This window comes from Ictidomys tridecemlineatus, chromosome 3 (assembly GCF_052094955.1).
Source record: "Ictidomys tridecemlineatus isolate mIctTri1 chromosome 3, mIctTri1.hap1, whole genome shotgun sequence".
NCBI lineage: Eukaryota > Metazoa > Chordata > Mammalia > Rodentia > Sciuridae > Ictidomys > Ictidomys tridecemlineatus.
The window spans coordinates 49,766,655-49,782,007 of record NC_135479.1 but is presented as its reverse complement, the minus strand read 5'-3'; the positions used below and the strand labels follow the sequence as shown (position 1 = coordinate 49,782,007).

Below are 15,353 nucleotides of genomic sequence, written 5' to 3'. Positions count from 1 at the left end.
CATTACTGCCAGACTCTCAAATTCCTTACACAACTCTCCAGCCCTGTCATGATACTCTAACCAATGAAAACATCTAGAACTCCAGCAGAGAAAACATTACTAGTTCCTCTGTTCCTTCCTAAAAGCTTTGAGAGGAACCGGTTGCAGTGGCGCACACCTGTAATCCCAGTGGCTCAGGAGGCTAAGACAGGAGCTTCTCAAGTTCAAAGCCAGCCTCAACAATGGCGAGGCACTACGCAACTCAGTGAGACCCTGTCTCTAAATAAAATATAACATAGGGCTGGGGATGTAGCTCAGTTGTTGAGTGCCCCTGAGTTCAATGTCTGGTACAAAAAAAAAAAAAAAAGAAAAGAAAGAAAGAAAGAAACAAAAAACTAATTCACTCCAGGAAGATTGGCTCTGCATACAGAAAATATGACCTCCAGAGAATAAAGGATAAGTTTCAACCTAACGTGAAAGAACATCTTCTGGAGTTTATTTCCGTGAAGCTCAGTATGTGAAAAAAAATTCTCCTCAGTATATGTTTAAAATCATCCTTTCCCTTTCTTCTAGGTCAAGAGATCATTTTTCTTCAGTTCTTGACAGTGTAATAATCGGGGGTTACTAAAAATGTACGTCGAACCAAAAACAGACGTTTTTCAGAATTGACAATTTTTTGCTTTTTAATTCTTAAATATTAATTTAGAAAGGTGATCTAAAACTACAAGGGAAAATAAATGTTGTAATGGACCGGAAATAAACAAAAAATACAAAAACAGAACAAAAAAAGTAAAAGATCCCAGTCCTTTTCCAAACTAACCTATTGTTATATATGTTACAAGAATACAGGTAGGTAATATGAATGAGCAAAATAATTTCTTGATAGGGGACATGCCTTGTCCCTAGAAGCGGCCATTAATTGCTTCTAGGCAACAGCTGTCACGCAGGCTATTTTTCTTCCTATTTTTTCAAGAAAAGCGAAAAAATAAAGATTTTATGTGACACCTGTTTAAAATATTGACTAAAAAAATTTTGACATGTATAATTAGAACAAATTAAAATATATATATTATATATGCTCTCCCCCCAAAAAAGTGTTTCTTGAAATGCAAAACATGGCACATTAAGCTGGGCATGGAGGCTGATGCTTGTAATCCCAGAAATTATGGGTGAAGTAGGAAGTACAAGTTTGAAGTCAGTCCCAGCAATTTAGTGAGACCTTGTCTTAAAATGAAAATATTAAAAAGGACTGGAAATGTAGCTCAGTGGTAAAGCGCCCCTGGGCTCAATCCCCAATACCAAACAACACAGTACTTCTATATGAAACTCTTCCATAAACTCTGGCTTAGTATCCTGTTCTGCAGCCTCTAAACTCAGTCAGTTGAAAAAATTAAATCCTACACAAGCATCAAGTTATATTGCCCATATTTCCCCCATTAGTAGTGTGAAATCTTCTGCCCCTCCAAATAGTCTCTTGTGGTTCAGCAGTTTTCATTTACAGATGTTGACACACTAATAATAATATTCAAAGTATATTCTGGCTCTTCCTCCAAAAGGTCATGTATTAGACACATTTCATTCTTAACTTGTCTGAGATAGTTGTGTGGACTTATCAGGTCTGACCATGACCATACCAGCTGGTGGTCATTGTGAAGGTTTGGATGTGTCTCCCCAAAACTCCTATTGATGTAGGAATGTTCAGAGGTGAAATAATTATATTATTATGAAGGCTGTAACCCAATTAATGAATTAATCCATTTGATGGATAATAATTTGAATGGACTAACTGGGTGGTAATGATAGGCTGGTGGGACATGGCTGGAGGAAGTAAGTCACTGGGGTTTGTATTTTGTTCCTGATGCCTTGCCCTCTCCCTCCCGCTGTGCTGTCAAGTCTTTGAGTAGTTTTCCTCCACCAGTCCCTTCTGCCATGAAGTTCTGCCTTACCTTAGGCCCAGAACAATGGTGTTGGCCAACTATGGATTGAAACCTCTGAAATCCTGAGCCAAAATAAACTTTCCTCATCTACATTTTCTTGTCAGTTATATTGGTCACAGCGAGGAAAAGCTAACAGTCACCTGACCGCCAAACCATGGTCCTTGATCACATTCAGTTCTGCTCCAATCCCAATTTCAGAGACAATCATAAGCCTCAGCAATTAGGCACAAGTTTGCATGCATACATATGAATCCCTTTGTAATTAAAAATACCAGATAATAGTTTGCTGATTAATAAACAAAGTATTTATTCAGCACCCATGTGCCAAGCACTGTGCTAGGCACTGTGGTGGATACAAAAATTAAGACATGGTCCCTGCCCTTAAGGAGCTTACATTCTCATGAGGGAGACAAGACTAATATACATGTACCAGCTAGGAACAGTACAAGACAATATATAATTTGGTGTAAGAATATGTCATACAGAATTTGAAGCTTTATAGAGATTCAAAGAAGACAATGAAATAGGCCTTAGAATCAAGATTTCTTGAGGTGTCAGGAACAAGTCCAGGCCTTGAAGGATTAGAGAGGCTTAACTTGAGGTCCCTGTTAGGTAGAAGTGGGAATAAGGTTCAGAAGACAAAAAGTATGCATTTAATATAGGGGCTAAGAATTCACTGGATTTTTGAGCAGGTAAGTAACTTGACCATATAAGGTTCGACAACTTTAATGAAAACTCATAAAATATGTAAGTAATTTAGGGGCATCCTGCAGAGCACTAAAAATCATGACAGGATCTTAGCTAACACCAAAGATGAAACTCACCTGTCAAAGGAAAACAGAACCATGACTTAAAACACTGGCAGGAGAGATGACAATTCTAGAAAGCCAGTTACTCAACACAGAATACTCTCATATTTCCTAATTTTCAGAAGCCCAGAGAGACTGAGTGAGGCTTTCCTTAACAAGATCCAGGACAAAGGTGCTTTGCTTTGAGAGAATACAGAAGTATGAAAGATATTAGGACATACAATAGTGACACAGAAAAAAAAAAAAAAAAGAACCAAGTGGAAGAGAGAAACAAATAGAAATCCATAGTGAAAAAACACACCAAAATGTATATAAAATGTATCTCCTAGGGAGATGCAATTTGCTCGTCCATTTATTTTCAAATGAACATATATTGTATTTCTGTAACAAAAAAACATGTTTTAATCAGGTGTGTGCTTTTCAGTATAACTAGTAAAATTCAGGAATCTTTCAAATTATATGTATGTAAGGTTGAAAGGTCACAAAAATTCCATATATCAAATCTCACTTTTCAATTGACTTGCATTATGAAAAGGAAATGTTCTGGAAGACTCAAGATCAAGAAGAGGTAAGCTGGGGAAGAAGTAAGGACTTTTCCTTAGGTTCAGGTAAGCCTGGGGATCCTGTCAAGCAACACAGGGCTGGGGATGAGTGGGAGTGGGACTGGCCAAACTGATAAGAGGTCAGTGATTTAAATCACCACTGCCAAGGACACAGTGTAGTAGCACAGCAGGGCATCCTGCCACTAGGAATTTATACCCTACAAAAGCAGAGAAACAAAATCCTATAAATGACTGCCTTTAGGCTATACATTCAAAATATGTTTCCTGTTTTACCCAGTCACGAATGTGTACAGATACTCCCTAATTAAATGAAAAGTCAGTGAATAGATTTTAGGATTAAAATTTTACCACAAAAATTCCATTAATTGGATAACCCAAAATTAAGTCAAGGAGAACAAATAAAACTAGAGAAACCCATTTCTAGCCCCAAAGCAAACAAACAAAAAAAACTACTAAAAGTCATTGGTAAAACTTTCTAGATAAAGACAAAGATGATTAAATTTAAGAATCCTGTAAGGATTATACAATCTAAGTATGGCATTTAAACTTTAAAAACACTTCTTAAACTGCTTAGAAGAAAAAGCAGTCCTATTGACCCAAATTCCATAAAACTGCAACAATCATATTCAAAGTTACTTACTAGCAACGTGTAAAATACGCGTACGAAATTCCATACTTATGCATATTCCAATTTTAAAGACATTAAAATACTTTGTACTTTAACAATAATCTGAAAATTCCCACTTAAGATTTTTTATGTTTGATCTAAGCCTATGTCAATCTGAGGAAATCTCACTCTGTAAAGCTATCCCTAACCAAGACAAAACTGAAGACAATCCAGTTGGGGGACAGGATCTTGTACCTACATGCTATTCATAAAAAACTGAGATCATTTCTTTCTTAGGGGTGTACTCTTTTACTTTCCTGAGTTCTGATTAAGCAGTATGAACACAAACCTGCTGGGATTCGGGAAGAACTTACTATTTTGGACAAGTATTTGTTGAACTACAGGCATGATTTAAAGGCCTGCTTCTGTGGACCTTAATTTCTGCCTAATTGGGAAGGTAACCATTTACTTGGCTCTGAAAAGGTTTTCAACTTTTCATGAAGTAAATGACAAATATTAACCAGCCAATGACCCAGGAGGAAAGTATGTCTAGCTGCTACTCATTCATCTTCCCATAGTTTTCAAAAAATGTGGCCATTACCAGTCACTCCCTGGATAGTTCTTAATGGAAAAAAGCAAGCAGAATAAATAAGATACCACATGAGCCTTTTACTTACAGCTGACAATTCTACAGCTGAATTTCTACTACAAGAACCACCCTCCCTTCTCTTTCTTGTGTTCTGATGACTTGAAGTTTTGCAATTCCCAGATGGAAAACAAGCTATCTGAATGACAGAAATAAATTTTTCTACTGAAGCTAGCACTCTGAATTAGTAAGATGTACACAGCTACAGCATTATAGTCATGTTTTCAATCTTGAAATGAAATCCATTTGAAAGCTGTAAAGACACAGGAAGAGCAGGCCTGTAAACTGCTCAGTCCAGACCTACTTGGGAGAACTAGCATACACTATCATAATTTAAAAAGATCACACACAAAAGCTTTAATACAGTGAAAGAGAGATGGAACTCAGTTTTATTTTGTCCTCTCTGAAACTTTCATTTACACCATGGCCTCGTCTATCAAAGAAGAAGAAGAAAAAGCCCTGCCTTATGCCACAGAATTCAAGTACTTATGTACTTGTTAGAGGCAGCAGGATATCTTTCTCCAGTTTTTTGGCTCCAAGAGATTACACTTTCAGTACCAGTGTAGTGAGGAACCACTGGCAAACTGCTGGAAATGTCTTCTGGATTAGTCAGTGTACCATTTCATAAAGTGCTTCTGGAGTTAAAATCTGTCAAGCTGTCAAAAGTGTCCACACTTTTGCAACAAAGGATAAAAGAATCCCAATGGGTATTTCACCAAGTCCTTCCCAGCTGGGTTTCATTATTGGCACGGCTGCTTTAACCTCCGAGACGTTGGCCCTCACCCCAGGCAAAGCCTCCTGGCCGTTCTTCAGGTAGTGGATTGTAATTTGGATCCTCATCTGGTGTATCAAAAATAGTCCTCCTAAAATACACATGACAGATATAATTTAGTCCCAGAGTAATCTTAAGTTTGAAGTACTATAAGGTCAGTTCCCTCCCACAGGGGTTTCCACTATTGGACCAGCACTGGGTCTGCCTGCTAATTAAACAGTTATTTTAATTATTTAACATTTACATTAACTTGTACCTCCTTACTAATTTTATCACAAAAGCAGAACATGTTAATTGTAGAGAAACAGGAAATGTAGATGAGTAAAATAGCCTAAGTTCCCGGATAATTTCCACTGATACCTTAATTATTCTTCTAGAATAATAATTGTGGTTTTACAAAAGGTACATCACACTTCTGTTTTTTAACCTTTTTTTTTTTTTTTTTTTTTTTTAATATATACCCAGGATTGAACCCAGGGCCTCTTAGCCACATCCTCACTCCTATTTTGTATTTTGTTAGCGACAAAGTATCACTGAATTGCTGAGCACCTCATCATTGCTGAGACTGGCTTTGAACTAAAGATTCTCCTGTCTCAGCTTCCCAAGTCACTGGGACTACAGGCATGGGCGCACCCTGCCTAACCTAGCTTTCATTTAATTTGGTAAGAATGTCTCACCATAACAAAAGCTATGTGCCCATCAACAGACAAATGAATATACAAAATACAACATATACATATGACGGAACATTAACCTTACAAAGGAAGGAATTGGTTGGGGGTGTTGCACAGTGGTATAATATTCAGTCTTGCATTCAATCCCTGGCAACAACCAAAGAACATTTAAAAAAGAAAAAATAATGGAAGAAACGATATTCTGACACATGTGCTCCAATATGGACAAACCTTGACAGCATTATGCTAAGTTAATAAGTCACTCAAAAAATACTGCATGTTTCTACTTATATATTTATATGAGGTTCCTAGAGTAGTTAAATTCAGAGAAAGAGAAATAAAATGGTAATTGTCAGGGACTACGGGAAGGGGATAATAGCAAGTATCTAAAGGGCACTGAGTTTCAGTTCTATAAGATGAAAAGAATTCTATGAATGATGGCGGCAGTATCATGTGAATGTATTTAACACCACTGAACTGTACATTTAAAAATGGTTAAAATGGTAAATTTTAGGGGCTGGGGTTGTGGCTCAGTGGCAGAACACTTGCCTAGCATGTGTGAGGCACTGAGTTCAATTCCTAGCACTGCATATAAATAAATAAAAAATAAAGATATATCAATAACTAAAAAATATATTTTTTAAAAATGATAAATTTTGTTAGGTAATACAAATTAAATTTAAAATCAATTAACAGGGTATCCCAATAAAAATTACTGCAGAACATAAGTACAGATAATAAATTTCCAAGTCTTTTTTTTAGGGGGTGGGGAGTGGGTACTGGCGATTGAACCCAGAGGCACTTTACCAAAGCTATATCCCCAGCCCAGCCTTTTTTATTTGAACTTGAAGATCCTCCTGCCTCAGTCTCCCAAGGAGCCGGGATTATAGGTATGGGCCATCATGCCTAGCTTTCAAGACTTTTTAAATACTATTATATAAAAATTCAAAATTTCATTAAAGTATGAACCATTAAAGCAGCATCCTCTATTACGAGTCATATATGTAATTCTACTTGCTGTCAATTGGTAAAATTAGAAATATATTCAAAAACTTCTACTTTATATTAGAGTCAGAAACAAGTATTTACGATTCAAAAGGAGCTTTGGTTCTTACAAACTAACAACAAAAAAATGAGCACACCAATAGGAAAATGGGAACTGATATTTAATAAAGAAAGGGATATTTATAGTCTCAAAGTACTTTCCTACAAAAGGGAAAAGAGTATCTTTACAATGGAAAAGCCTGACAGACACCTTAAATAATAAAAATGATTATCATCACCTTGATAAATACAAGTCAAAATCCCTTACTAACAGGCTGCAATCAGAACAGTATCATTTATCTAATATTCCCGCCAAAGGTGAAAAACTTGAATCAAAGTATGTGAGGAACATCAGACAAACACAAACTGGGAGATATTCTATACAACGAACCCAAAATATTCAAACAAACCCATGTCATGAAAGCCAAGGAGAGAATAAGGAGCTGTTCCAAATGGAAGGACACTAAAGAAACGTGTCAATAAATAAAACACCTGAATCTGAGCTTGATTCTTTGCTATTTATAGCAAAATTATATATTTATATTATATAATATTCTGAGAACTGCCCAAACTGGAATTGGGCCTGAGATTTCATGTTTATTTCCTGAGTTTGACTACGTAAAAATTCTTTACAGAAAAAATATACATTAAAGGGGATAGAACATTAAATTGTCGATTTACTTTAAAATAGCTAAGGGAAAAATGTCTTTTGTACTGTATTTGTTTCTTTCTGTAATTCTGAATTGAATTTTTAAAATTGTTTAAATTATAAAAAATGAGACACCGTCTTATTAAATAGAAAAGGGTAAATAAGGGTATTTGATAGGGTTGTCAGGAAATAAATCCATACATTGCTGGTGGAAATGTAACCTTGAACATCCACCTGGAAGGTTCTGGCAACTAAAAAAACAAAAACACCAGCAATTCCACCTCTATGGACTTATCCTTTGAACATAACCCATGGATATGTTCAGACTTATCACCATTCCAATTAGAGAAGGGAAAAGCAAAAGCTAACATCAATGTCCATCAATATAAGATTAGGAAAATTATGCAAAATCCACATCATGGAATATCATGTAACTTACAATTTTGTAGGACATTTATGATGGACAAGTGATCATGACATATTAAATTTAAAAGGCTATGAAACAGGATTTTTAAAAACTATACAGATGGGCCGGGGTTGTGGCTCAGTGGTGGAGCACTTGCCTAGCATGTGTTGGGTACTGGGTTGAATCCTCAGCACCACATAAAAATAAATAAAATAAAATGTGTCTGTCTACTTAAAAAAAAAAAAAAAGTATACAGACAAGCCAGACATGATGGTACACACTTAAAATTCCAGCCACTTAGGAAGCTGAAGCATGAGGATCACAAGCTCAAGATCAGTCTAGTCAACTTAGCAAGACCCTGACTCAAAATAAAATTAAAAATAAAAAAGGTTGGAAATGTAGCTCATGGTATAGCACTTGTATAGGGCCCTAGGTTTAATCTCCAGTACAACACAAAGGGGAGAAAAAAAAAAAATAGACAGTAAAAGACCAAAGAATACTTATAAAAAAGTGAACAATGGTAGCCAATGCTATGTCTAAGTAGTGAGATCATGGATGATTTTATTTTCTTTTTGCTTAACTGTCTACAACAAACATTTTAATACAAAAACTTAAAATTTTCCCTCAATTGAACTCTTCTTAATGTAATATTTCCCAAAGACACAATATTCTGGAATAGAAGAGGTCTTATTTGCTTAAAATCATAACCACTCAATAGAACAACTACATCTGATTTCTGGTCCCAAGCTATTTCTACTCCACTGTCTCTCCCACCTGTTCTGCAGGACAGAAATCCTACCATTAGAAACTTTCATCTGTGTTGCCCATTTTGCTACCTCACCTCTCTAAACTGGACAGCAGCCTCATAAAACCAGCAGACTCCTCCCTGGGATAGGAAGTTCTAGTGGTCCCCTGAAGCAATAATTACCACAGCATCCCATGACATCCTGAGCCTGTTAACCTTGCTCTTGCCACAACCTTGGCACTGCCTGTTCCCACTCAATCCAACTGCTCCTAAACTACGGCTAGATTCCTCAATCTGCAAATATTTACTGACCTGAACTATGTGTACCAGGAGCTCTGAGAGCCCCAAAATACCCAAACATGGGTCTTGTACTGGTTTGTCTGCAAGAAGCACAAACCATGGGGTTAAATACTCACAAAATAGATGGTGTTTTCAGAATTCTTATCCCTCCAGGCTGATTGGGAAATACATCTTCCAAGAAAAAATATATGTGTCCAACTGCAATACCTAGAGTCAACCAGAAATAAAAGATGAGAAAGAGTATTAAAATTTCAACTGCAGGTGGACCTACCAACATAAGTTGCTTATTTTTAGGATAACAACTAAAACTTAATGAACTGATATGGCAGTCTTTGAGATGTACCTATCAAATAATTCTATAACAGTTATTCATGAAAGCCAGACAGAATAAATGTGAAAAACAGTGACAAAATAAACTTAAAATAATATGATAGAAAAAGTAGTGATAAGACTCTTACCCAAGAGGTCCACAATGATCGAGTTCCCCAACAACAAGGAAAACCCCATGAGCACCCAGGGCAGAAAAGGGGCCTGGAAGTTGAGAAGACCAAAGAAGTTCATGCGGACATATGGGTTCCTTCGGCTCCATACATAGACGAGCATTATTGTAAAGGCCTGTCCCAAGAAAACTAAGCTCACAAACAAACCAAAAAGCTAACAGATGGCATTAAGGAAAATATCAACATTAAAAGCATAACAGGGAAGACTAAGAGAACTAAAGACTGTGTTGTAATGAAAGCTTGAATGAGAAAAGTTGAGAAGTTACATCTTTAGAAAAGAAGGAAAAAACCCTGAAGATAATTACCAGAGCAATCAGACAAAAACTGACTTCAGTGAAATCATCTGGAGTATAGCTATTTCGAACTAATATTCTACTTTTGTGAAGTTCTTGCTTCTGGAAAATGTTAATTCTTTAGTCAATAATTACAATAAAGCTCACTCACCATAAGCACTTTTACCGATGAATGTCAGCAGAACAAAATCATCTCTTCAGACAGTACTACATCCAAGTCTGTTATACAGGATAATTTTTTTTTCTTCTAAATGCATTTAGTATTTTTTTTTTTTAGGTGTAGATGGACACAACAAAATGCCTTTACTTTTATGAGGTGCTGCTTGTGTTAGGCGAGCACTCTATCACTGAGCCACAATCCCAGCCCCAAATGCATCATTTTTGATAGTGACTAAATGCATGTCTCACCAACTTAGTTTAAAAATGAAATACACTCATCAGTGATATAACGTGAGATGTTTCTTAATAACCCACCTGGGTTAAAAATTCCTCTGCCTTGCTCATAGTAGAAAAAGCATCCTGTCCAACATCTATGCTTGAAAGCTGTTACAGAAGGTATGCTGTAAAATAAACGGTCATACTCTAAAGAGCTAAAATCTGGAAGTCTACTTTAATGTGTTTGTTCAGAATATTTAATGAATCATGGGAGACAGATGAAACGTTTTAGGAAGAGACTGGCTGTTCTTTAACATTTTCCTGTATTTGTTCTATTGTTTTTGAAGGATACAGTCATTAAGAATCCACCAAAAAGGAACATAAATACAAAGTCTGCTGTCCGACCTCGGAAGGAGCCTTCTTCTAGCATTCGACAGTAACGATATCTTAAGTTTCAAGTTAAGAAAATGTCAATCATACTAATTGGAAGAAAGTAAAGTTTAATCATTTAAGTACCTCTGGACTCCACATTATCTATAAGCATTCAGGCTTCATTTTTATAAGCATGTTTGAGTGATAAGATAAATACTTTTAGTATTTATTTTTTAGGTATAGATGGACACAACACAATGCCTTTACTTTTATGTGGTGCTGCCTGTGCTAGGCGAGCACTCTACCACTGAGCCACAATCCCAGCCCCAAACTAGCACCATATTTTACTAAGAATGTCCCTAGCTGGGGAACCAATCCAGATGTTACAGAAATATGCTTCCAGTCACCTTTAAACATTTTGAAATTTATACTATTATCTTTCCCACACTCAGCCTAAACTTGATCCTCACCATTCTTACTTTTCTATGAAGAAATCCCCATAAAGAAAACTTATGTGATAAACTACTTTTCCAGGCCAGGCAGGTAAAGCATTTCTATATTTACATCAGTCAATAAAGATGCATTAAAATGAAAAGACTATCATCACTTTCCAGAATAAAGTATTACATAGGAGAAACAGGAATTCATCCTAGGACAAGAGTCCTGCCATCGCTACAAGTCCCTCTGTCCACTGCTGATGAACTGAATTATGACTCAGTGGCCCCAGATCATGGCTTTTAACAATCTGGAACATGACAAGCTCAGCAGACATTATGGTACTATGCTTTTGGCCAGGAGAACCAGCAGTCAAGACCCAAGATTTCAAGTTCTCCATTTCTCATGAACCCATAGCAAACTCTTGCTAATTAAATTATGACCATGTACAGGTTATGTATTACTAATACCTACTGATACCATTTTATAAGTATGCTTCTATTAAATGTTTTCCCCCCCTTGATTAGGTTTGTAAGCAACTTAAGTAATGATCTCTCATAATTAGACCTCCCATGTAAAGAGTGAGCTACAACTCCTTCAAAATGTTGCTGACCATCTACTCTATGTAAAACTGACTCAGAATTCATAGATAAGAGTATCAGAATTAAATCTTAATTTACTCTATCCTAAGTAACCTAAAGTTTTGATGCTGACTTCACTTAATAAAGGATACAGAAAAATCATGTTAAATAAAAAATTGAATCCAACTGGTCCAAAAAATAAGAAATTGGTGATTAACCTCCATATCTGTAGAGGAAAAAAAAGAGAGAGAGAAAGAAAGATTAGGAAACATTTTATGATTACAATGGTTGAAAAGCCATAAAGGGTGATATTTTATTACGGATCCCAAACTGGAAGACACAATCTGACAATGGATTTTTGTGCTGCTTCAACCATAAAGTCAGAAAAATACTGTATGTACCATAAAGTCAAAAAAATACTGTATGGACTGAAAAATTTATAAAGCTAAAAAAGCAGAAAATTTGAACTGTGATTGTCCTTAAAACAACTCACAATGATCAGATAAATTATGGAAAAAGTCTGAAGATAAGACTAGGTTGAGCCAGGCACAGTGGCATGTGTCTTTAATCCCAGCAACTTCAGAGACTGAGGCAGGAGGATCACAAGCTTGGGGAAATCCCAGGCAATTTACAGAGACCCTATCTCAAAATAAAATTTTAAAGAGGGGCAAGCCCATTGCAACCTATTTTTAATATGGACATGTTTCTTTCTTTTTCTCTGTCTGCTCCTCCCTAATCTCAGGGGAAACGGGACTTTTCATTCCTATCCTAGGTAGATTTATCTCTTCTGAGTACACACCCACCATAGGAATGAAGTAATCCAGATTTTGGGGATGATACCAGAAGATCTCAGAAATGACTATCTCCCAAATTAACAGGTAAATTTCAACTCCAGACAGAGACCGCATGGAATGTAGCATTTGAATCACTTCTTGAAAAGCCCCTATTCCGGCTGTTAGGCAGAATCACAGCCTTTGGGACAGAGTCCCCTGTGTTTCTCCTTTACTAGCAAAGCAATAAACCTTCTTTTTCCTTTTTCTCAAAAATAAATAAATAAAAAGGGGCAGGGGATATAGTTTAGTGGTGGGAGCATGTCATCCTGTCACCAAACCCCAGTACCACTAAAAATAAATAAATAAAAGTTAAAAAATAGGTTCATCTGCATAACAGAAGAGTGCGTTTACATATGTAATAGTCATCTCAGGTAACTTTTTTTTTAATACCAGATATTGAACCTAGGGGTCTCGCTAAATTGCTGAGGCTGGCCTCAAACTTTCAATCCTCCTGCCTCAAAGAGTCCATACTCACTGGGATTACAGGCATGTGCCACTACACTCAGTATAAATGAAACATTTGAGACAGAAAGAACACTATGTTTGGGGTAGAACTACTGGTTTTGGGTTTTTCCTCTTCACCAACGATAATCTGTATGATCATCCAGGAGTAGAAAAATGCATCTCTCTCTCTGAATTCTGATTGCTGGAAAAGACTATCTTCCATTGCAATTTAATATATTGTTTAGTATACGGTTTTAGATACTGGTCTTTTACTGTTATGTTACTACAGTCTGATCCTAGAAGATTAATTATTTCAGTACTGGGAATTGAACTCAGGGGTACTCTACCATTGAGCTATATTCCCGACACTTTTTCATTCTTATTTTTGAGGCAGGCTCTGCACAATCAGGCTGGCCTCAAACATGTGATCCTCCGAGTCATTGGGATCATATGCATGAACCACTGCACAGGGCAAGATGAACTGATTTAAAAGTGCTGTCAGAATTGAAATTATGAAAGCCAGAAGAATGAATCAAACATAAGTTTCCTTTGTTTATATATGAATACATGACTAGTGAAACTTCACATCATGTACAACCACAAGAATGGGATCCTAATTAGAATGTTATACTCCATGTATGTGTGTCAAAATACACTACTGGGCTAGGACTGTGGCTTAGCGGTAGTATACTTGCCTGGCATGTGTGAGGCACTGGGTTCGATTCTCAGCACCACATACAAATAAATAAAGGCCTATCAACAACTTAAAAATATATTATAAATACACTCTACTGGCATGTATATCTAAAAAAAATTAAAAAAAAAAGAATTGAACTTATGAACTGAACCATGATGATAACAAGGTGGTGTGAACAGGTGGTGAAGGACAAAATAAGGCCATCCTGCAAAACCCTCTGGGCACCTTGCTAATCAGTCTCCTTTTAAAACTACAATAAACTATAAGACAGCGATACCCAATACAGGAACTGAACACATGAAAACTATGCAAGGAACCTTAAAGATAAAATACAAAATGTTAATTCCTATCCCTGGTGATTCTGATTTAGTACAGAATTAAAAAGCTTCTACAGATAAAAAGCTTGTGATTCTCTTAAAAGTTCCCTAAGTGACTCTGAAGCCCAGCCAGCTTGCAGAATCATTGCTTTACACCTCAACAATATGATTTACAATCTCAGGTCCCCAGTGGACTCTTTTCTGAGATGCCACATGGCAGAATTTGCTACTTAACAGCTCAAAACAGAAGCAACAGAAACATTAACTATGGTTTTGAAGGGCCACTTACTTGAAAGTGTTTAAAAATTAATTCAGGATTGAAGTACAGCTGAAAAGGTGTGATCAATTCCAGCTGCTGAAATAGAAAAAGAGCGTCTTAAAACAAATCAATCAAAAAAAAATTTCATCACTTACAACAAAGGATTAGTAAATAGGTCTAGCAAGTGCCAATTCTCAAATCACTTAGGATGAATTACTTTTAAGCCTTTCTTAGGCCAGAGGAAGAAGCTGGTAAAGAATTGTCTACACCTGGCACAACTCTTTGTATCCTCAATAACACAACATTTTTAAAAAATGTGTTACAATGCTTGAGGATCACATGAAGGCATAGGAGGCAGGCAGGTGATGGTACTTTTAGATTTAGTCTACGTAAGAGCAGCTATTACTAATGTGCCCATTACGTGAGCATCACCGAAACAGATGGGTGCAAAACATAACTTACTTGAAATAACTGAGATTGGAGACCCTGCCATCATTAGGACTGGGGTGCTACTGCCAGCCCCTTTTATCTACAGACCCCTATGATGTTTCCCTCTCGATAGTTTTCTATATTCAATACCTAAGTCTCTTCACTTAGCGGACCTTCCTCCCACAAATCACCACGTTACCACCTAAAAATTACTATAGCTTTCGGACACATTTTGGGTGGGCGGCTCCCGCAGCCCTTACCACCTATAGGTCCGGTTTCATCTCTCAGAGACTGATCTGATCCCTCATGGAGCAGCACTCCCTTCTCGGGCCATTGAATTAGCACTCTTGGAACCACCCCGAACCCAGGAGTGTGCCTTGTATGCCTCTACCCACCCCTGGGACCAGACCCTCTGGGCTTCCTCGAGGCCCAACCCCAGTTTCCTGAAGAACCAGTCATATCCAGCCCAGAAAAGGAGAAGGAGGCGCTGCAGCTGCTCACCACAGCGGCGGTGGTGAGGACGCAGGCGGTGGTGTAGGCGCGGCTAACCGGTGGGATTTGCAGATACTCCAGCCGGAGGCTCTGGTACGCCATCTTTCCCACCGCCGCCTGCCCACCCCCCAACTTCCCCTTCCGCCAGTATGCCCAAGCGGCAGGGCGGGCTCAGAGCGTCCCAGGCTTTAGCTT

The 15,353-nt window shown here is 37.3% G+C and overlaps 1 protein-coding gene across 3 annotated transcripts; it reads right to left on the bottom strand.

Moving 5' to 3' along the window:
- Window positions 1–2,198: 2,198 nt before the first annotated feature.
- Window positions 2,199–15,318, bottom strand: Derl2 (derlin 2). 3 transcript variants are annotated; one of them, XM_005337335.5, is made up of 7 exons: window positions 15,168–15,318; window positions 14,268–14,333; window positions 11,840–11,913; window positions 10,652–10,745; window positions 9,590–9,785; window positions 9,248–9,338; window positions 2,199–5,404 (listed from the first exon to the last, which is right to left on the bottom strand). In XM_005337335.5, exons 1-7 carry the CDS (start codon window positions 15,258–15,260, stop codon window positions 5,299–5,301), a joined length of 720 nt encoding a protein of 239 aa, XP_005337392.1. In that variant the 5' UTR covers window positions 15,261–15,318; the 3' UTR covers window positions 2,199–5,298. The 3 variants fall into 3 exon arrangements, with proteins under 3 accessions (XP_005337392.1, XP_013219265.1, XP_077898845.1); XM_013363811.4 differs by having other exon boundaries at window positions 14,268–14,330; window positions 15,168–15,313; XM_078042719.1 differs by lacking the exons at window positions 2,199–5,404; window positions 9,590–9,785; window positions 10,652–10,745; window positions 11,840–11,913 and having other exon boundaries at window positions 9,261–9,338.
- Window positions 15,319–15,353: the final 35 nt, after the last annotated feature.

Coding starts and splice junctions, on each gene's coding strand:
- Derl2 (XM_005337335.5), bottom strand. CDS start 15,260: ATGGCGTACCAGAGCCTCCGGCTGGAGTATCTGCAAATCCCACCGGTT. Junction 11,914..14,267: donor TAATTTTTAAACACTTTCAA/GTAAGTGGCCCT, acceptor TTTCCTCTACAG/ATATGGAGGTTAATCACCAA. Junction 5,405..9,247: donor CTGAAAACACCATCTATTTT/GTGAGTATTTAA, acceptor TGTGTATTTTAG/GAGGACTATTTTTGATACAC.